General features: G+C 41.7%; 1 protein-coding gene across 3 annotated transcripts in view; it reads left to right on the top strand.

Annotated features, from left to right (window-relative positions):
- The window catches only part of GMDS (GDP-mannose 4,6-dehydratase), a 682863-nt gene that overhangs the window by 312369 nt on the left and 348565 nt on the right, over positions 1 to 21929 (top strand). For all 3 annotated transcript variants that reach the window (XR_004031331.1, XM_030817234.1, XM_030817233.1), the window contains exon 7: positions 5792 to 5919. Coding sequence is in view for 2 of the 3 variants with exons in the window: in XM_030817234.1 (XP_030673094.1) it covers positions 5792 to 5919 (128 nt within the window). In the remaining variant the exon portion in view is untranslated. The remainder of the gene's footprint in view (positions 1 to 5791; positions 5920 to 21929) is intronic.

Below are 21929 nucleotides of genomic sequence, written 5' to 3'. Positions count from 1 at the left end.
AGCATATACTGCTTTTTTAATGTGGCAGTTTTTGTTGTCTACTGTATTGCTTGAACAGAAGTTCTGTTCTCATTCTATCAATGCTAGCAAAACTCATTATCTCAATCTAAGGAGTGTTTAGGCTAAAAACCCTCTTAATTGCTCTCGGTCTTATGGATATACTTTTACTTGCATACTCTCTTTCTTAGGTTAATGAGTTAATGTTGAAAGCCAAAATCATTCCAGAAATGTTTATTACTGCTTCCTATGTAGGCCCACATGCCTGGCTGTTTATTTAGATTTTTTCTCAATCTCAGACTTTCAAAATCAGAGAATTAAGAGATGTAGTCATCTATTAATAAAAGAACTAAGAAGTCTTAACTTTCCATTGAGACTTAATTTGTAGATACAATTAACATTGTAATGTAGTCATTATAATAATGGCTAACAGTTACTGAGTACTTACTGATAACCATAAAACCTAGATTTTCTCCTTTAAACATCAAAGCTTTTAGGTACTATTACTATCCTTATTTTACAAACAAGGGCATAGTGATTTTCTTACATTTCTGTAAGAAATGCCATTTAGTCTACATTAGTGTACCCAGTGATTTGGCATGGCAAATATTAATATGCAGGTAGTACACAGAGGAGACTATGACTTCAGAGTGGTTAAATGGTTTGTGTAAGATATCACAGCTGGTTACTAACAGAGCTGGCTTTCCCTCCATTCATTGAGCTAACTTTTCTTAGTCCTCTTTCTAACTAGAATCTTATAGTTTAAGGCTTTATAAATCAAGTATGTGTTTAAGTTAATTATAGGGGTTCCATTATCCACATGTGCTATAATTCACAAACAGGTCATCTCATCGCAAGAGAGATTCCTCCTGCATTGCACTGTGGCTTAGCAAAACAGCACAAGGCTAGAAAGCCAGTGAGACAGGCCTGGGTCAGGCTCAGCTACTTGTCCTGACTCAGGACAGGTGTGCAGCCTCTGTGCATTTGCTTTTCTTCACCTCTCACTTGGGATAGTCTCAGCCCTTATGTTCTATGCTTTTATATAGTTTTTTCCTTAAGAGAGCATTCTTCTGTAACATGGAGTAAAAATGAGGAGAGCAAATTAAAAAAAAATCATTTTAAGCCTTTCTTGAGAATTAAACAGTAAAACATGTGGTTACAAAAATGTTTAAAATTAATCCAAAACTTTTTCTTGAAGTCAAGAAAACAATTCTAATTACAATAAAATAAAAAAGAATAAAGTGTTTAGGAACAAATTTAGCAGAAGTGTAAAAATTATTCTCTGAAAACTATTAAACATGGTTGAAAGAAATGTTAAAAGACCAAAATGAAGGAGAAAGACATCCTATATTCATGGATTGGAAGGCACAATCACGTTAGCATGGGTGTAGCCCCCATTTTGATCTGCAGATTCAACATGATCCCTTTCAGAATCCCTGTTGCGATCTCGGCTCACTGCAACCTCTGCCTCCCAGATTCAAGCAATCTCCTGCCTCTCAGCCTCACGAATAGCTGGGACTACAGGCACACGCCATCACGCCCGGCTAATTTTTGTATTTTTAGTAGAGACGGGGTTTCACCATGTTGGTCAGGCTGGTCTCAAACTCCTGATCTCATGATCCACCCACCTCGGCCTCCCAAAGTGCTAGGATTACAGGCGTGAGCCACCGCGCCTGGCCCCTTGTTGGTGTTTTTGCAGAAATCAACAAGCTGATCCTAAAGTTCATATGGAAATTCAAGGGACAGAGGGTAGCTAAAATAACATTAAAAAATAACAAAGTTGGAGAACTCATACTTCGTAAGTTTTAAACTTGCCACAGAGCTAAAGTAACCGGGACTGTGTGATACCGTCATAAGGATAGACATAGAGTACATCAGTGAAATCGAATTGAAAGTCAGAAATTATCTCCCGCATTTTTGATTAATTAATTGATTTTTGAGGAAAGTGCTATTGAATGGGAAAAATAACCTTTCCATCAGATAATACCAAGACAGCTGGATGTGAACATGCAAATGAACGAAGTTAGACCCTTTCATCACACCATCTATAAAAATTTACTAAAAATTGATCAAAAATTCAAATGTAAGAAGAAAAACTAAAACTCATAAAAACATATAGGAATAAATCTTCATGACCTTGGATTAATGAAGCCTTCTCAAATATGACACCAAAAGCACCTGCCACACAAGCGAATATAGACAAATTGGACTTCATCAAAATTAAAAGATAAAAAAGCTTTTATGCTTCAGAGAGCACAATCAAGAAAGTGAAAAGTCAGCCTACAGAATGAGAGAAAATCTTTGCAAATTATATACCTGATAAGGGACTTGGATCCAGAATGTATAAAGAATTCTTACAACTCTATAATAAAAAGATAAGTAATCCGATTTAAAAATGTGCGAAGGATCTGAATAGACATGTCTCCAAAAATGATATACAAGTGGCCAGTAGGCACATGAAAAGGTAGTTGCTTCATATCATTAGTTATTGAGAAGTACACATCGATACCACTTGGCGCCCACTAGCATGACTACAGTCTAACAGACCATAACAAGTACTGGGAGAATGGGAAGAAATCAGAGCCCTGTTTCCCTGCTGGTGGGAATGTAAAGTGGTGCATCCACATTGGAAAAGTCTACAATTCCTCAATTGGTAAAACAGAGTTATCATATGACCCGGTAATTCCACCCCTAGGTATATACCTAAAAGAAATTAAAGCATACATTCGCAAAAAGGCATGAACGTTCATGGTAGCATTATTCACAATGCTAACATGATAGTCATCTCATGGACGGTTAAATAAAATTTGGGATATACATATAATAGAATATTATTTGGCCATAAAAAAGGAATGACGTACTGATTCAAGCTACAATATGGATGAACCTTGAAAATGTTATGCTAAGTAAAAGAAACCAGAAACAAAGACCAGACATTAATATAATTCCATTTATATGAAGTGTCCAGAATAGGCAAATCTAGAGATAAAAGGTAGATTATCTATTTGCCAGGGATAGGGTACTAGGAGAAAACTGGTGAGTGACTGGTAAATGCTACAGAGTTTCTTTTTGGGATGATGAAAGTGTTCTAAAATTGATTGTGGTGATGGTTGTGCATTTCTATGAATATAAGAAAAGCCATTGAAGCATATGCTTTAAATTAATGAGTTGTATGCTATGTGAATTATATCTCAAAATAGCTGTTCTAAATAATAGTTAAAATTACATTTTGACCGGGCGTGGTGGCTCATACCTGTAATCCCAGTGCTTTGGGAGGCTGAGGCGGGCAGATCACGAGGTCAGGAGATCAAGACCATCCTGGCTAACACGGTGAATCCCCGTCTCTACTAAAAAATACAAAAAATTAGCTGGGCGTGGTGTGGGCACCTGTAGTCCCAGCTACTCGGGAGGCTGAGGCAGGAGAATGGCGTGAACCCAGGAGGCAGAGCTTATAGTGAGCTGAGATTGTGCCACTGCACTCCACCCTGGGCAACAGAGTGAGACTCCATCTCAAAAAAAAAAAAAAGAATTAGAAATTATAGTTAATTTTGACTAGTTATCCAAGATAACTTTAGGAACCAGATAAGAAAAGATCTACCTTTCTAGCATGACATTAAAGTTCTGGTAATATAAGAACTTGGCAGTCACATAGCTCTTGATTTGAATTCTGTTTTAGAATAGTTAATTTATATAGCTTCCCTGAATCTCAGCTTCTTCATGTACAAAATGGGGGTAATATTAGCACATGGGTTGCTCGGAAAATTAAATGAGTTACCCCATCTAAAGAGCTTGGCACAGTGCTGTCAGTGATAGCCCTCATTGGAGAAGGTTGTGGTAAGAGTTGGAAGAGAAAGGCCCTTCCTCATCTTTGCAGGTGCTGTTCCTCCTGCCTGGAGGACCAGCCTGTCTCACAGCTTGATGAGTCCCTTCATGACCTCACTGGAGGCTCCATTCGAGCTCCATTTCTGGTGGGCGTTTCTCACGTGCTGCGCCTGGCAGCCATGCTACAACCCCAAGGCTTTCCCCCCTTGCAGACCTGTCATTTTACTAGGTTCAGCACTGGTTTACTGGCCCACTTGACCCTCTCTGTGATACCTGAGAGCAGGGGCTGCTGCTTCACTCCCAGATCCCCAGTGCCTAGCTCAATGCTTAGTGATGGGTGGGCACGTAGTGAACACTGGGTGAAAGAATCAATAAATTGTATGAATAGGGTCAAATGCTTCCATTGGACTCCCAAACATTAATTTACTGGTAAACAGGTTAATCTGAAATGTTTCGTGTTGGAAGCTTCATTTAATAATTTGCCATCACTGGTTTCTTAGTATACTTTGAGAAAATAGTATAGTCCTGACTTTGAAATAACGATAAACATCAAAAACCCTAAATTTAAATTTAATTGTTACAAGTCAATAGAAAAATTTTTACAATTACTAATTAGCCACTAATTACTTACTGGCTAATAAGTAGTTTTGCATTTCGAAAGGCGCTTTTTGTGAAGGACCTCAGTGTGCTATGTAAACCTCTGTGGAAAGTTGAAGCTTTGTATTTCTTAACATACCATCTGAATTGACAAGGGGAATTGAAAATTTGGATTTCCACGGTAGTCCCATTGTATTTCTTAATGATCATGGTGTAGGTATAAATGTACGTATCAAGTTTGTGGAGTAAGCGAATCTGGGGTATGTTTGAACTTACGCTAAGCCATGTTCTTGCCAAAATTTGGAAAACCTATTTAGAAATATTCCCCTTATCCCTGTGCTGGTTTTCCAGAAGCCAAACACTTTGATCATAATATTTGCCTCCCTGCTTCATCTGCAAAAGAACATAATTAAAGTCATTGGTATGTGATAAATTATGGTATTCACGTATCTAAACTGTATGAATCCATTATTAACTAGCTAATATGTGTATTATTACCTTGAGAATTTGGTATTAAATGGTGTTTTCTCATAACCTTACCTAGATACAAGGTGAAACTGTCTCAGAAGTACCTTTTAACTTTGTGATCTTTGAAAAGCAGATAGAGTTTTCATTAAACACCAGAGAACATTAAAACGATTTCAGTACTTTCATCCAATCATTTCAAAATATTACACAAAATTTAGGAGCCATTTTTGTAACACTGAAATGAATTTGGAAAGTGGCATTGCCTTGAGTATAGTACAGAGAAACTTTTGCCCAGGGGGCACATCATATCATTTGGGTGGCTGTGCAGGTTTCTAAATAAGAGCCATCACCACTTATTTTGTTAAGAGAAAGGCAGCCCAGATAAATTCCTTTCCTGTTTCCTTTAACTAGTTACCCTGTGAACTAAGCTATATGTTTCTTTCTCTCCCCATGAGTCCCAAAGTAGCTTTATTAATAGGAATATATGATGTTTGTGTTCTTAAAAAAAATCAGGGTGGTCTTAGATGTCTGTCGTCCATTCTGGCATTTCCCTTTATACAACCCTTTTGAATTTTCTGTTTAAAAACTGGCATTCCACCAGCTTTTCTTTGGCCTAATGCCTGGGTCGCATATTGAAGCAGCAAATTAGGAATGTTAAGATGTCCCCCAAAGGAAAACGTTTGTTCTGAAAGTAGAGCTGATGTGACACATAGAATTAGGGCTTCTTAACTTGTCTAAATGACAGTTAATGATCTTTTCTCTTTTTCTTTTCTTTTATTATTTTAACAGGGTGGCTGGGAGTGTAGAATGAAAGAAATGCCCAGAGGCCGAAATCGGGTTTGGTTCACCAAACTGTTAAATGTGTCAAATGCACTTGACTGATACTACATCTTTTGCCTCTTTTTAGGAGCTAATTTCGTTACTCGAAAAATTAGCCGGTCAGTAGCTAAGATTTACCTGGGACAACTGGAATGTTTCAGTTTGGGAAATCTGGATGCCAAACGAGATTGGGGCCATGCCAAGGACTATGTGGAGGTAGGAACTGGCACATTCTTGAAAATACCCATATCCATTGATGTTCTAAATGCCAAGCGTGCAGCGATGAAGTGTGACCTCGAGGTGGGGGCATACAAACCTTCGCAGATGCAGATGTGTTTACACTCATGCCACTTTCAATTCAGGGATCGGTGGCTCAGAAGTACAGGTGGCTTACACCGAATGGTACTTGAATGAGGAAAACTTTCACAAATATTCTTTCAATTATTTGTGCTGGATGATGGATGGATAGATAGATGGAAAAAGTGTTTGAATGGTGCTCCTCTTTGTTTTGGGGGTATAAAAGTACTAGTTCTCAGATCTTCTAGAAATACTGCCTCATTTCAATGTATATAATCCAAGATTCTCGAACTCATATGATTCTACTAAATTCCACCAAAAGTGATATTCTTATGGAATTCTTTGCTTTCTGCTGCCGAAGAGTCTGGTTATTGCCGAAGAGTCTGGTAATTGCATCACACACATCTCAACGTGTTATATTGCATGTCGTTGAGCTTTCCCTATTAAAGAGACATAGAGAAAGATGTTAATAATAATTCTATTGTAAAATAATGGATATTGTTAAAGGGAAATTCAGATTTTCATTATTGGCATTCCTAGATATGCTGTTTTGGGTTTGCATATATTACATACGCAAGTAGTATGATTTTTCTTTTATAAACAAATGGTTACCTTTTACTTTGCCCTGATCTCCCTGCTTTTAAATATCCACGTTGGTTCTGTGGCCAGACGTGAGCAAGCATGATGGAGACGTTGTCCTCTCCCTGGAGTTGCCAGTCCTTGTTCAAGTGCTCACAGATTTTCAGTGCTCATGAGCCTATTTCTGTCCTGAATGATCTCTCTCTGGGAAACTGGACCCAACTTTCTTGTTCATTTATGCAATTCAAAAAGAAACTTTAATGCCTACAAAAGAAAGCAAACAGTTTGCTAGTGCAGAGATTAGGTTCACCTGCAATCTTGTTTTTGTTCATAACAATAAAAAATGCGTGTGTGTTTGAATACCTAATACTGATTTCTGTTATGCACAAAATAATTAGCTTTGACTTTAAATTTTGAACAGTGCAACATTTAGATCTTTTATTTGTTTATTTATTTATTTATTTTTGAGACAGAATCTCACTCTGTTGCTCAGGCTAGAGTGCAGTGGCATGATTTCGGCTTACTCCAACCTCTGTCTCCCAGGTTCAAGCGATTCTCCTGCCTCGGCCTCCCGAATAGTTGGGATTACAGGCATACGCCACCACACCCAGCTAATTTTTTTTTTTTTTTTTTAGCAGAGATAGGGTTTCACCATTTTGGCCAGGCGGGTCTCAAATTCCTGACCTCAGGTGATCCGCCCACCTTAGCCTCGCAAAATGCTCGGATTACAGGGATGAGCCACCGTGCCCAGCCTAGATCTTTTAAATATGTGCTTCTAAGCTATAATTACAAAGAAGCATTTTATGATGTTAATCTTTAGATATATTTTCAGAACATCACATCAAAAAATATATAGGTCCACACTTAGAAATTATGAGAAAGTAGATACTGGCAAGAGAAGCCAAAACTTTCTTTTGTCTAACCTAAATGACCTTACCTACTGAAAAATATGAGGTTTGTTATGTAAAAATACATTATTTTCTCAATATCTATTTATTGTTTAGTCTTCTAGCTATCAGCATCTGCATAGAGCTACATAGTAAGCTATATAGGTATTCTTTTTTCTTTTTTTTTTCTTGAGACGGAGTCTCGCTCTGTCACCAGTCTGGAATGCAGTGGCACAATCTCGGCTCACTCACTGCAACCTCTGCCTCCCGGGTTCAAGTGATTCTCCTGCCTCAGACTCGTGAGTAGCTGGGACTACAGGCGTGTGCCACCACGCCCAGCAAATTTTTATATTTTTAGTAGAGACGGGGTTTCACCATCTTGACCAGGATGGTCTCGATCTGTTGACCTTATGATCCACCCGCCTTGGCCTCCCAAAGTGCTGGGATTACAGGCTTGAGCCACTGCACCTGGCCCTATATAGGTATTCTTTATCCAAACTCTTCTCCAAGTTCAAGGAACCAAATAGATTAAATTTCATTCAATTTTATTATTTTGCACTTAGGTGAAAAAGGAGTCAGAAATCGAATAGATTTTGATAGTGAGGGAAACAGTGTACCATAATGTTGATAGTGCTTTTTACAGGTTATGTTTATTTTCTTCTTTATACTGTCTTTATTTTCCATATGTTTTAAATGAACATGTGTAAACCTTTGTAATTGGCTGGGGTAGGAGGTGATATTTCAGAAATAGGCCAAAAAGTCCCATGAAAATGAATGAGACTGTTAAGTAAGTAAGGAGGAAGTCTTGTGTAAACGAGTAGATCTGAAGGAAGGACCATGCTGTCATCTCACTCCCCAGATGCCAAGCTAGCACTGCTGCGAGTGTAGTCCACATCTTGGCACAACAGGCCCACATTTGAATTAGCATAAAATAAAAATATTTTATAAACATTTTGGCTCAAATAGGGGTTGGTGCAAAAAGGTTGTGTTAAATGAAGTCATTTTTATGATTGCTTGACAAGATGGTGTCATTACAGCCTTTCACAAGCCAGCATATTCACACAACACTCTACTCTTTGAATAAAAATACATAAACACTCAACCCTTTGAATAAAAATTTGAAATGGTCGGATTCCATGGAGAGACAGATAGAATGTTAGGTCATTCTCCTTGCCATCCAAGTCTTGATTTGTTCTATAATACAAGTGGGTCTTGTGTGTTAAGGACTCTCCTGGGTTTCTAATATGTTGATGATGTAGGAAGCATTTTATAGTTCTCATTTATGTGTTCTGAACAAAGTCTAAATTTCTTGGTTTCTGAAAAGGTATGATTATTAAGTAAGAATTTATAGCTTGGTACTCTCCATTTTAAGAAATATTATCATTCCTTGCAATTTTAAATGTATTAACATAAGATTACTCCAGAGATTTATGACTAAAGGTAAATTTGTTGCCAAAATTAAAGTCAGCAATCATAAAAATGAAAAAGGAGAGGTATTGTTTGTTTAAAACACACATGCACCCTGACACTGAAATCAACTTTAGAATAAAGAAGTGTTCGCAAACGTAGATCAAACAAGTCATAATGCCATCTCATTTACACACATTTTAATTATACAGCTGAAATGGGAAGAGTTCCCTTATCCCCCTCGCAGAGCGTGTGATGGGGGTGTGGCTTGGGAGAAGTCCCCCTTATCCCCTTCGCAGAGTGTGTGATGGGGGTGTGGCTTGCTTCTTCCGTACCCCACTGCTCAGACCTCCTGGGGAAGCATGCAGATGGGCAGGTTGTGGGGCTCAACCCCACAGCAGTATCTAGGGGTGAATGTTTACAGCTGAAGCCCCAGTGCTCATGTGTTACAGGGTGCTCTTTCAGTTTAGCCGTCCATAGGTGGCTTGTGTTAGCTCAGTTAGACCCCTTTCCTTATCTCCAGGACAGAGGGCTTTCTGTATCCTGAGGTTCTTGCTTTGGTATACTGGAAGAATCAGATCACACGTGGGCTTGGAGAATGAGTGCAAGGTTTTATTAAGTGGAAGTAGCTCTCAGCAGATGGGGGAACCAGAAGGGAGATGGTGTGGGAAGGTGGATTTCCCCTGGAGTCGGGTCTCTCAGTGGCCGGTGCTCTGCTCTCTCAACCTCAGCCAAACTCTGCATAGTTCCGCCGGTCTGTGGCCTGCTGGTGTGGTGGTACCTGTTGGTATGCTCTCGACATGCTCTCAACGTCCAGCTGCTGGTGTGTTCCTCTTGATGTCCAGCCGCTTGTGTCTCGGGGTTTTTATGGGCACAGCATGGGGATGTGGTGGGCCAGGGTGGTCTTGGGAAATGCAACATTTGGGCCTGAAGGCAGGAGTGCCTGTCCTCACCTGGTCCGTGGGCGTAGGCCTGGGGGTGGAGCCCTCACCAGGGACCTGCCCTTCTCCTCCCGGCACTTCCCTGCCCCTCTTCTGTATCACAGCCTCTCTCTTTTATATGCCAAAATTTTAGTAAACGTTTAGATGAAGTGACTGACACTTTTTTACTTGTCATTGAATTTCCATAATGAAGAGCAGAGACATTTTCTCCTCGTGTTGTGAGGTGGGTGCTGGTGATCCCTGCTGTGCAAGTAGATTGTTTCTCAGCTTAGACAAGCTGTTTTATCTTGATTTTTCCATCTGTGGAAAGGAGAGAATATAAACCCTGTAAAAAATTAGCATCAGTGTGCTATACATACATATATGAATAGAGTGTACCTCTGACTTGTAAAAATTTTCACAACGATTTATAAAAAGTCCTTAGTTGTTGCTGATTCCAATTTATTTTCATCCATCTGTAGTCTTGCTTCTAGATCAAGATGTTTTCAAAGTTATTTAAATAAGTGAGAAGTATTTCAACTTGAAGAAAAAATATATACAGCTATATTAAATTGTATTGTACTTCTGAATAAAGTCATAGGCAATTAGATCTTTTCCAGTATTTTATTATAAAACTTTTTAAACATATAGAATAACTGAATAAATTTTACCTCAAACACCTGCATACCAGCCAAATTCTGTAATTAATGTCTACAATTACTGTTGCATTTTGAACAAAAATTAGTATTTAAGTAATTACTGTAGTGCTAATGGCTTACAGCTACAAATATTCAACTTGCACAAACACAAGAATACTAAAAATTTGCATTTTATGTATAGATAGCAGTTCAAACTTTTAAAATTTTTTTATCTTAAGTATTTACCTGACCCCACCACCTGCTTTTATGCCCACCTCCCTGCAGATCGGCTCAAGCAGCTTCACGAGAACACTCTAGTGGCAATGCATGCCATTTTCAACCAATGTCCAGCAGTCAGGATTATAGCAGTGGTGGCTGAAAACAGCAAGGGAGAGAACCTCTGACTTCTCAGGGTGTCATTGTTCATTCAACATGTATTCTATTGAGTACCTGCCATGGTCACAGTTCTGGTTGCTACAAATGGCAGCGTATGGTCCCAATGAGATCCCACTTTGATAAAAATATGTGAAACACAACCATAGCCAGAACGTATTGACTGATAAGCTAATTGGTAGGAGCTGGGCCAGAGTATCTTCAGGCTTTCACCACCCACAAAAAAAGGCCCCTTGCTCTTGGGAGGCAGGGTTAATCAAGAGACCTAAGTCCAGCCTCTTTTAAGGACTCAGCAAAAGCCATAAAGTGGCAAGAGGTTTTCCTGCTACAGCTAATCCCACAGATGCTCCAGAAGGATCCTACTGGTAATCCAGAGGACGTGAGGACTGTTAGGGGTGAGCACTGAAATTCATCAGAATTTAACATCATATTCCTGCATCCTTTTTTGTGTGGAGGTGGTAGGGGACAGTGAGCACAGACTGAATAATAACAAAACTACTTTTAGGAATAAGCAGAATTGCCAAATGTTAAGCACTTATTACATGCCAGAAACTTTTAAGACTTCTTATAGGTTTTAAAGGTAAGAAAGAGTCTGGCTGAGACAGCTGTCAGATCTTGCCGAACCTATGCTATTGACCGTATCAGGTAAAGAAACAAAGGGTGTGTTTGGGGAAAATATGTAGTCAGGTCTCCAGCCCCCTCTATCCCTTGTCCTCTGAATGAATTCACCTTCATTGCAGCTCTCAGTTCTCAGCTAATACAGAGACCTGGGGAAGGTGAGGAGTCTCTGGAAGGGTACCTAGGTTACAGACAGAGCTGGGAGAACTGCCCACTGCCGCCCAGTCCTTTCTTTCCTCTCTGTCCATCTTCTACTAGCATTTTGTATCCTATGTTACACAAATCTGGAAGGAAGAGATGTCATTTAAACTTCGAGATCTTATTTAAGGGAAGTTTGCTTGTTGCAATATCACCATTGATGTCGGATTTTTCACGACCCTTTCACTGGGCTTGTGACAGGGTGCTCCGTGTACTTGGCCCACCATGCTCAACTGCTTGCAGGAGGGAGCGCGCGAGTGAGCGAGTGCGGGATCCGCTGGCTGCTGCTCTGTGCGCTGGCACGAGTAAGCTCCATTTAGTCAGCCTGCTGCGCTCAACCCCTTGCGGGAGGGAGCACGTGAGAGAGCAAGACCGGCTGCTCTGGTCAACGGCGGGAGCAGTCTTCGTGTGAGTGTTGCTGTGGTACACAGGCGGGGGTGCCTGTGACCCTAAAGCCCCAGAGGGTGTGTTAGAGTGCCCTCTTAGCTCTGCCGTCTGTGGACAGCAGTGTGTTATCAACTCGGTTGGTCCTTTGCCTTGTCACGTGGAGCAGCTGCCCTCCACCAGCGAAGGCAAAGGGCCAGTGTGGCAGCTTTTTTTGGGTACCCGCACTCAGGGGTCCTGAGCTGTTGTCGGGAGTCCAAGAAGAATGAGGTAGTGTGGACACTTGAAGGATGGTGAAGGTGGATGTATTAGTCCGTTCTCATGCTGCTGATAAAGACATACTGGAGACTGGGTATTTACAAAGACAAAGAGGTTTAATGGACTCACAGTTCCACGTGGCTGGGGAGGCCTCACAATCATGGTGGAAGGCGAAAGGCACGTCTTACATGGCAGCAGGGAAGAGAGAGAATGAGAGCCAAGTGAAAGGGGTTCCCCTTTTAAAGCCAACAGCTCTTGTGAGACTTACTCACTACCAGGAGCACAGGATGGGGGAACCGCCCCCATGATTCAGTTATCTCCCACCGGGTCCCTCCTGCAACACGTGGGAATTATGGGAGCTACAGTACAAGATGAGATTTGAAAGGGGATGCAGCCAAACTGTATCAGTGGAGGATTTTATTTAGCGACGGAAATGGCTCTCAGCAGAGACGGGAGCTAGCTGTAGATGGGACGGGACAAACAGCTAGTCTTCCCCCAACGTCCAGCAGGCTCTTCCCTGAAGTCAAGCTGTCTCTCCTCCAAAGTCCAGCTGCTTTCTGAAGTCAAGTCTTCCCTCTCCAGTCAAGCCACTTTTCTCTCTTCTACTGACTGAGTCTGGGGTCTTTATAGGCAGAGGATGGGGTACAGGACGGGCCATCAGTAGTTTTGAAAAAGGCAACATTTAATGGGCAAAAAGGCATTATTCAGAAAGAACCATTCATGAGAGAGTGGGCAAACAGGAGTAGAGGTCGTCACCTTGGGCTGTGAGTTTCAGGCTTTTTGGTTTGAAGGTGGAGCTTCACCAGGGACCTGTCCCTGTCTGCCTCCTGCCTCTGTCACCATCAGTAGACCGTGTTTGTTCATATGCAGGAGGGTAGCATATAGCAGTAGTATCTTTTTGTGTTTCCGTTGTCTAAAGTGTTGGTGGTGCCTGAATCCATTTGTTAGTAAGGCCTTACTTAACAGAAAGCAACGGTGAGGTTGTATCTGTCTCATAAAGTGACAGTGGTCCAGAAAAACCAGGCCTCTGCTGAGACCTCTCTCTATAACAACATCATTCCTGTCTTCGTAGCAGAGGGGAAGGCATTGTGTAACTGTGTGCAGAGGATATTTACCTGGGGAGTTTCCTAGAAAATCTGTTCTATTAGAATCTTTGTCAAGTGACTGTTAGTTAGGTAATAAGGTCAGCAATTGAATTTCTACTCACTGTGGGAGTCTAATTCCATATTATTACTTAGGAGCCTAAGGTGTTCTTTCTTGGAAGGGAAATATGTCAGTGGCCTCCTCACTGAATGTGTTGCAATACTCACTGATTTTTTATTTTGACTTTTTATATTGATTAGTGAGGTATTGCTGTTGTTTTCCATTGTGGGAAAAAATCTTCTAGCCTTCTATGGGGCTATTTAATACACTCTCTTTGAAAAATACGCCAAGAAATACAAATGAAAATAACTAAATAAATAGTCTCTCCTTTATCTGTATTTAGAAGAACGTGGTTTCTGTGTTGTTTCTAACAAACCAAACATTTAAGAAAGGCAATTCAAGGGCCTTGATTAATAAAGAAAAAAGAACAGCTTTATTTATAGGAAAAGAAAAGCTTGTAACCGTTTCCTACATCTTTGAAACATAAAATGTTTAGATTAAGCAAAAGGCCATTTTCCTGATCTGGCTGTGGAAAACTCTGTATAACACATTCAGCTTGTCATTTCTCTTTTTTTCTCTTTTCTCTTCTTCCTCCTGTACAGTAAACTTTTCAGTGTATTATTTAAAATAAGACAAATGTAGAAAGTCAGTTGCCTGTTTCATCTGGCTAGGCCTTGCTTGATTGGAATGACATCCCAGGAGCTGCTGTGTCCCCAAATAAGAACCTGCAGAGCCCGTTTTAAATTGTTGTTTAATGAAAGACACCCATATCACCTATATTTCTAGTATGAATTGAGTTTTCATTCACAGATAATTTAGAAACATGAGACTGGATGCATTCTTAGATCACATTTTCAGCTTGATTTAAACCACATAAAATTGAGTATATGTCATTAAATCAGACAAGCAGTTATTGGCCAGGGTATATATGGAGAGAGGATGCAAATGCATAGAGAATAAAGTTGCATATTCATATAAAATGGGTTGGGCATAGTGCCTGTGGACGTGGATTATGAGGATTATGAAACTTCATGTAAGTGCTGCTTAAGTTCTAATGGGTAGCAATTAACCACATTAAGATGGAAGCTTGTACTCCACCCTTTAGTCACGCTCATTGATGTGAAGTTCATTATGCCGTTGCGGATCATGAAGTGACCCATTGTACTTAAGAAAGTCATGGTGCTAGTCTTGAGAGCAAAACTCCTGGGAAAATAGTGTAAGAAAGTTCTTACACTAAAGAACTGTTCACACTAAGGTTAGCTATTCACTTTTACACTTACCAAGTCCATGAGATTCCTTGAGCTTTCTCAGTCCACCCCAGCCTGGTCTGCCCTTCCTCTTTCCCTACCTGCTCCCCAGCTGTCTCTTCTTTCACTAATGCTCCCACTTTTTTGTGACTTCTGTGAAAGTCTGGAAAATCTGAAAATATGAACTAAACTGACTGTTTAATTTTAATAACAAGACTGTCCATGGGAGATAGATGTAAATATCTCTCATAAGATGTGACATCATCTAAATTTAGTGATGATTTTGCTTATACAAGGTATATATCTTCAATATTCAGTGCTTCATATTTACATTCATGAACTCTGGAGAGGGCAAAATGTATTTGCAATCAAGGCAGTCCTTTGCACACGTACCATAAGTTAATCACTCTATCTTTCTTGCTCTGTCGCTTTCCTTTACACACACAAGCTAAAAGTCAAATCTCTGTTTTTAAATGCATGCTAAAATACCGTTTGGCTTTATCCTACTTATTAGCACCTTTATCGCAGGAAATAATTTACTAAAATTACATGTTTTGTCTTTGCAAAGCTCTGGTGGAGAAGCCTGGGGGCTCTCTGCTCTGTCCCTTTTTGGGCCACCTGAATGCCCAAGCCCAAGCTCCAGGTTCCCAGGCTCATCCTCAGGGGACCCTCTAATACAAGCATGTTAATCTTGCCTTTGTATCCAAAGACACAAAACAAAACCTTTTTTAAGTTGAATGTTCCCGAAAGCAAAGAAACACATTTTATTTTCAGCCCCGTTCACTTCATGCTAGAAAACATCTCTTCTGCTTATTCTCTGGGAAGGAATTATAGCAGTAATGCCACAAAGATTCTCCTTATCCTTTTTCTCAGGTAAAGAAGAAAGTTTGATCCTCTCTGTGAGTGTTGGGTCATTTGTATCTGTTATTTCAGTTTTCTACCTGTCGATTTCAATAAAGCGGGGATAATTGATGGCTTTGTAGTGCTGATTTGATCCTGAAATCCCTGTGACTCTGATTGTCTGATGGCCCAGGGCATCAACGGTAAGACCAGGCAACATGGAATGGATACTGTAGGAAATGGGCCAGATCTCATGTAAGAATAAGATGTTTAACACTGACTTGCTGGAGAAATAAGTTTGATATAGGCTGGGGACTTTGTTCCATGTGCTCCTACTCCATGCCTTACTGAAGGTGAAGAATATTCAAAAGCCATTGTTCTCTTGGGATGAAATTTCCAGAGGGTTTTTGACTTGTTAGAGTTGCTTCAGAAACTATGCTACCTATGCCCCAAACAGATAAATGTCAGGTATAGTTAAGTGAATATCTCCTTCTCCTTTTAGAAGAGAAAAACAATTGGACTTCTACTAGGGCCAGTTAGTTACAGGTACAGTTTACAGAAGCCGAATTATGTAAAGGCAAAGTTGAGAAATCCTTGGAGAAATTGTCTTTACATTGTTGGCCTAAGCCTCGTGGAAATTATTAGTAGAGTTCTCGAAGAAAGGCATGAAATTACTCCATAGGATAGCTTCCCTAAGTGCCTCTCAGAGTTATGTGAAATATTTGAGATCACTTTTACCATTTTTTCTCATAGAGAGAATGGTTGGGCTCTCGCTATAGAGAGAAAAGTGAGGGAGACCTCTGAGGAGCAGTCAGGACTTTGTTAGCTGTCTCACGTCGGTCTCTCTTGGGGAAGCTCCTTGAAGGCAGGACCTGGATCCTATCCCTCTTTATCTTTAATCATCCCTCCCAGCATGACTGGCACATAACAGATGCCCAGTAAATACCTGAATTGGATCTCCCTGCCCATCATTTCTTTATAAAATTATAAAAATGAAATCTGTGTATGTAAGAAATGTGTTCCATTTCTTTTACTGTTAAAAGATGCTTTCTTTAGCTAGCACAAGACATTGCCCCCAGAATAGGATCTTACCACACTTAGGTTGAGTTGTGCTGGATTTACTTGATATCAGCAGAATGGTTGCAAGCACCTTTCTTTGTGGCTGAGTGCAGACCATAAATGAAAGGAAGTAATGTCTATATGTTCTCACATAGTGTCCGGTTTCCTGATTATCTCTAGACTCTACTATTATTAGACTTTATTCCTAGCTTTATTTTTACTTTTGATTTACTTATTTATTTTGAGGTAGGTCTCACTCTGTCACCCAGGCTGGAGTGCAGTGGCATGATTTTGGTTCACTGCAGCCTCGATCTCCCAGGCTCAAGTGATCCTCCCACCTCAGCCTCCTGAATAGCTGGGACTACAGGCATGTACCACCATGCCCGGCTGAATTTTTTTTTCTTTTTAGTAGAGATGAGGCCTCCCTATGTTGCCCAGGCTGGTCTTGAACTCCTGAGCTCAAATGATCTGTCCACCTCGGCCCCCCAAAGGGCTGGATTATAGGCATGAGCCACCATGCCCGGCCTTATTCTTATTTTTAAAGGAAGAATATCTAAGCAGATAGAAAAATGGAAAGGCAGAAGGATAAACTGGCCCTGTTTTACAAAATAATATTTAAAAATCACTAATATAGGGATTAGCTTATAAGACCAAGTACCCACGGGAGTACTTGATGATGTCGACATCAGCTCATTCAGAAACCTTTTTGTGTGATCATCACTATTTCCTCTCAGTTTTCAAGGATCTCGTTTGTTATAGGATTCTTCTAGAGAGCCAGAGTTCCAAGGAAGGCTCTATTATTATGGAAAACCTTCACACTCTCCCATCCCTTCCCTTCTCCCCTCTCTATCCTCCCTCTCAGTCTGTACCCATCACCAACACATGCAAATTAGAAGCAAGTCATGTTGTCATAATAGGACTTTATTTTTAAATACATATAGAATTTAAAGATTCTTCTGTAGTTATTTGACAGTGGCTCTGGGAATATCTGTGCAAACAGTGCATCAAGAAGAAAAGAAAAGCCTTCTGCAGTACCATTTTCTGTCCCTCATGAGTGTGATTTCATTTCCTCCCTGGTCGCACATCACCCACATGCTCAGACGACATATCCCTGTTCTTGGGTCCGTCCTCCAGCTTCTGACTCACAGAGCAGAGCGATAGTCTGTGGGTGCCTGTGTTGGAGGGTACAGGTTGCATTCCAGGAAGGTGACTCGGCTGGCCTCCTGCCTCGAGCCGTTCTGTCACCAAGTCCACAGGATACAGATACTCATTCAAGGTAGCAGAGCTGCGCCTACTTTGTCTCACCAGAAAAAGGCAGAGATGAGGATTTCAAGGGCTGCATAGTTTCATGTGTTTTTTCTTATGGTGTGTCCTTTAGTCAAGAATTACTTGCTGGTTTTGCCTGGGTCTCAAATTTCAAGTTTGAAAATAAAATACGAAGATCTATCACTAGAACTTATTTTAAACCCTGGAAGATTGTCCTATTCTATTCCTGTAGTGCTTTGTCATTTACATCTTTGTATTTGATTCTCCCAACACATATTTGACCATGGTTAGGAGAGCACGAATTGTTTTTAGTCATTTTCATAGGAAAAGGCTGACACTGAAAGGAGAAACCCTTGTGTGATGTCTTCTCTTGGTATCAGGCAGTGGGTTCCAGCCCTGCTCTGCCAACTCCTCAGGGCAGTGACCATGATACTGTGCCATGTTTCTGGGTTGATTTTTGGTATATTTAGTCATTCTTGTGAGATTTTTAAAGTCATTTTTTTTAGTGACTTCAAGTGTTGATTGTGTAGCAAACGTATTCCTCTCGCTAGGAATTACATATAAACTAGCATCTCTACTGCTGGCCTAAATATCGCTAATCATCCTGTGAAACCACTCCAGTATGAGAAACTGAGTGAGAAGGAAACTGTAGAACATCTGAGGAGCCACATGTTAAAAGGCCAGGCCCTGTATCCTAAACAGACTTCCTCTACATCAAGTAGTACTTTAATAGTTGTACAATCATATAACTTGAAGAAGATATCAGTTCTGTACAGGAAATACAAGTTTAACAGAAGTCATTTCATTTGATCCTTATCTTCAAAAAAAAAAAAAAAAAAAAAAACCTGAAGAAGCTTGAAGACGTGGCATGGGTGGTTTAGATTCCATTGCCTTTCGTCAGTGGCGGTGGAAGCCTCATTGTAGTTAAGCATCTGCCTGGGCCTCTGGGAAAACAGAGCATCATTAACTGGCTGGCTAATGAGTCATCTATTAAAATTATCCCTAATGAATTGTGGGTTTGCTTGTTTAATTGCGCGTGGTATTGTGCTCTCAAATGTTAGCAGTCCAGTGGGGCCCAAAGAAATTACACTGACTTCACTGAGCATTTCAGTAGGATTCTTCCTAAGTCACTGCGCCATGATTGGCTCTCTCTCTCCCTCTCCCTCCCTTTTCATCTCTCTCACTGAGCATTTCAGTAGGGTTCTTCCTAAGTCACTGCACCACGAACTGAGCATTTCAGTAGGATTCTTCCTAAGTCACTGCGCCACGATTGGCTCTCTCTCTTCCTCCCCGTCCCTTTTTCGTCTCTCTCTCTTTCTTTCACTCTCCTTTCCCTCTATTCATCCCTACCTCTCTTTTTCCCTCTTTCCCTTTCCCTTCCCCTCCCTTCAGCTCGTCTCCTCTCCCTCTCCCTTTCTTTCACAGGTTGTGGGGTAGGAATACACTATGAAAACTCTTACTTTGGAGAATCTGCGCTAATGGCATCTTGAGTATGAACAACCCCCTCCTCCCCCACACGTGAAGGGTTGATAGAGCCTGGTGACCAGCTGGCAGACGCCCCGTTTTCCTTCCGCTGCACCCTCACGTTTCATCAGCGCTGGTCACTGTGGGCGTGCCAGCTTGTAACTAGGTGGCTGCTGGTCTTCCTTTCCCTACAGCCATGTTGTCCATCTAGAATAAGGTAGCAAAAACATCATAGGAATAAAGGGCTAAACTAGGTAAAAACCATGATTGTGTATTGAAAAATGTTTAATGACAGTTTTTACACCAGTAAGAATGCCAAGATCTTCAGGTACAGCTTAGCTTCCACCTGCGAAGCCTGCATGAGCAGTGTCTGGGCGGGACATGTCTGAATGATGAAGGTGTTGCCACCTCCCAATATGGCCCTTTCTTTATGAACAGCTCTAATAGTCAGTTGTTATTTTAAAGAAAAAGCCTTCCTTGAGGCTGAAACCATTAATTAAAATATCCATTTAGTCTTTATTTTCAAGTTCAAAACCTTATTGCGTACTGAAAATGCATGAACTGCTGGACACTTTTACAAGCTTACTTTCACAGCAGTCTGGTAAGATACGTGCTATTCTCATATTTTTCTCACTAGAGGGAAAACATAAGGCGTAGAGAGAGAGAGGCTTGCTGAGTCTGGCCCAGATCAGGCGCGTTCATTCGGCCGACCCTTGTGCTGGCTATCCCTGCACTGTGATGCTCTCCCTGCCTCCCACATGGCTGCCAGAGTCATCTTTCTGAGATACAGACACTGTCATATTTCAACTTGAAACCATCAGTGTCTCCACCACGGAATAAAGGCCACTATCTGGAGCATGTGTTCTCGGCCTTGGGCAGGGCCCCAGTGTCCTCCTCCGGAGCTGCTGGCCCTGCACCGTGCCGGCCCTGGGCTGCCCCTGCTGCCTGCCCTTGGAGTCCTGTCCTGCTCAGGCCCAGCACTCAGCTGCCTCTGCAGATGCCCTCCTCAGGGGCCCTACTCTCCTGGCCACTTCACTGAAGAATTGGCCATTTCCCGCCTTGTCTGCAGTGTTTTATTCTCAGCGCTGAGAGCCCCTGCCAGGGCCTGGCTGACAATGCTTGCATCTGGCCCCCAGCATCTCTCACAGCGTCTTGAACCCCAGTGCTCAACTGCCTGAGATTGAACTCAGTCAAACCAACTCAGCCTCAAATCCAAGCATCCAGCTTCTTTATGGGAAAAGCAAAACCACTGGTTTTGTGGGGACACACGTTTTCTGCAGACACAGTGGATGGTTCGAGGTCTGAGGGCATGCGAGGCCTCCGTACTGCTCTCCCTTTAGTAGATGCCAGCTACCTGCTGTAGCTGGAGCCCAGGGTGGGCCATAGCTGGCTGCTGCTTGACTTGCAGACCTCCCAAGGTGTCCTCACCATCCCAAGGTCGTGGCAACCTCGCACACTTCTGCCCAGGCCTAAGCAGGAGGGGGGCCTGTGTGGGCGAGAGGGCCCTAGCGCCTCACTCATCAGAGCTGGGTGCGTGACCACACTGCTGTGCTTCAGGGAGACCCAGTGGCTGGGTGTTGAGCTTTGCAGATACCAGTCGAGAAGGATGGGTAGTTGGGCACGACAGGAGAGGATCCAGAATTTGCCATCCAAAGCCCTGTGAGACACAAGACTAAGGCCCAGTGCCTGGTGCAGTTCTGCCTTTGACACTGTGAGGGGCGCACCTTGGGAACTTGGAGCCCGGGGATCTTCCCTGGAAATAGTCTCAGGTGTCACTTGTCACCCTGCAGTGGGACTTCATGAGACTGTGAATAACTACAGTAAACCAGATGTGTAAGAAGCCAGAGTCAAGGTTATAGTTACTTCAGACTCTGTATTTAAAGGTTCTCTTTTTTTTTTTTTTGAGACAGAGTCTGGCAGTGTTGCCCAGGCTGGAGTGCAGTGTTGCGATCTCGGCTCACTCCAAGCTCCACCTCCTGGGTTCATGCCATTCTCCTCAACGGGAGGGTTCTATGCCTCCCAAGTAGCTGGGACTACAGGCGCCCACCACCACGCCGGGCTAACTTTTTGTATTTTTAGTAGAGATGGGGTTTCACCGTTTTAGCCAGGATGGTCTTGATCTCCTGACCTCATGATCCCCCCCCCGCCTCAGCCTCCCAAAGTGCTGGGATTACAGGCTTGAGCCACCGCGCCCAGCCCAAAAGTTCTCTTAATTAATAAAAAAACAAAAACGCTTTCATGATAATTCACACATGTTCTATGTAACACAAATCGTACACTGGCTTTTGGCTCCCACAGTTTAGCAGCAGTGCCTAAATGGGATTGCTAGTAGCATTTTTCCCATCAACAAAAAGATCTATAGGATGGATGTACTGTATTATTTTTTCCTTTCCCCCCCTACATCCATTCACTGATGTAGATGGGAACATAATGCAATCTTAAGCTTGCCTTATTTACATAAATCTTCCTGTTAGCTTTCCGCTTTACCATATCTGCATTTTTATGTTTGACCTATTAGTACTTTTTTGGTTTTATAAAGAAAAAAAGTGCTTCCCTCAGCAGAACCATCTGGCTTCGTTTCCTGTTCCTCAGCAACTATATGTGTATTCTAGCAGGGCCACCCCTGTG

The sequence above is a fragment of the Nomascus leucogenys genome, chromosome 8 (genome assembly GCF_006542625.1).
Source record: "Nomascus leucogenys isolate Asia chromosome 8, Asia_NLE_v1, whole genome shotgun sequence".
Lineage (NCBI taxonomy): Eukaryota > Metazoa > Chordata > Mammalia > Primates > Hylobatidae > Nomascus > Nomascus leucogenys.
This window is presented reverse-complemented; position numbering and strand designations above follow the sequence as displayed.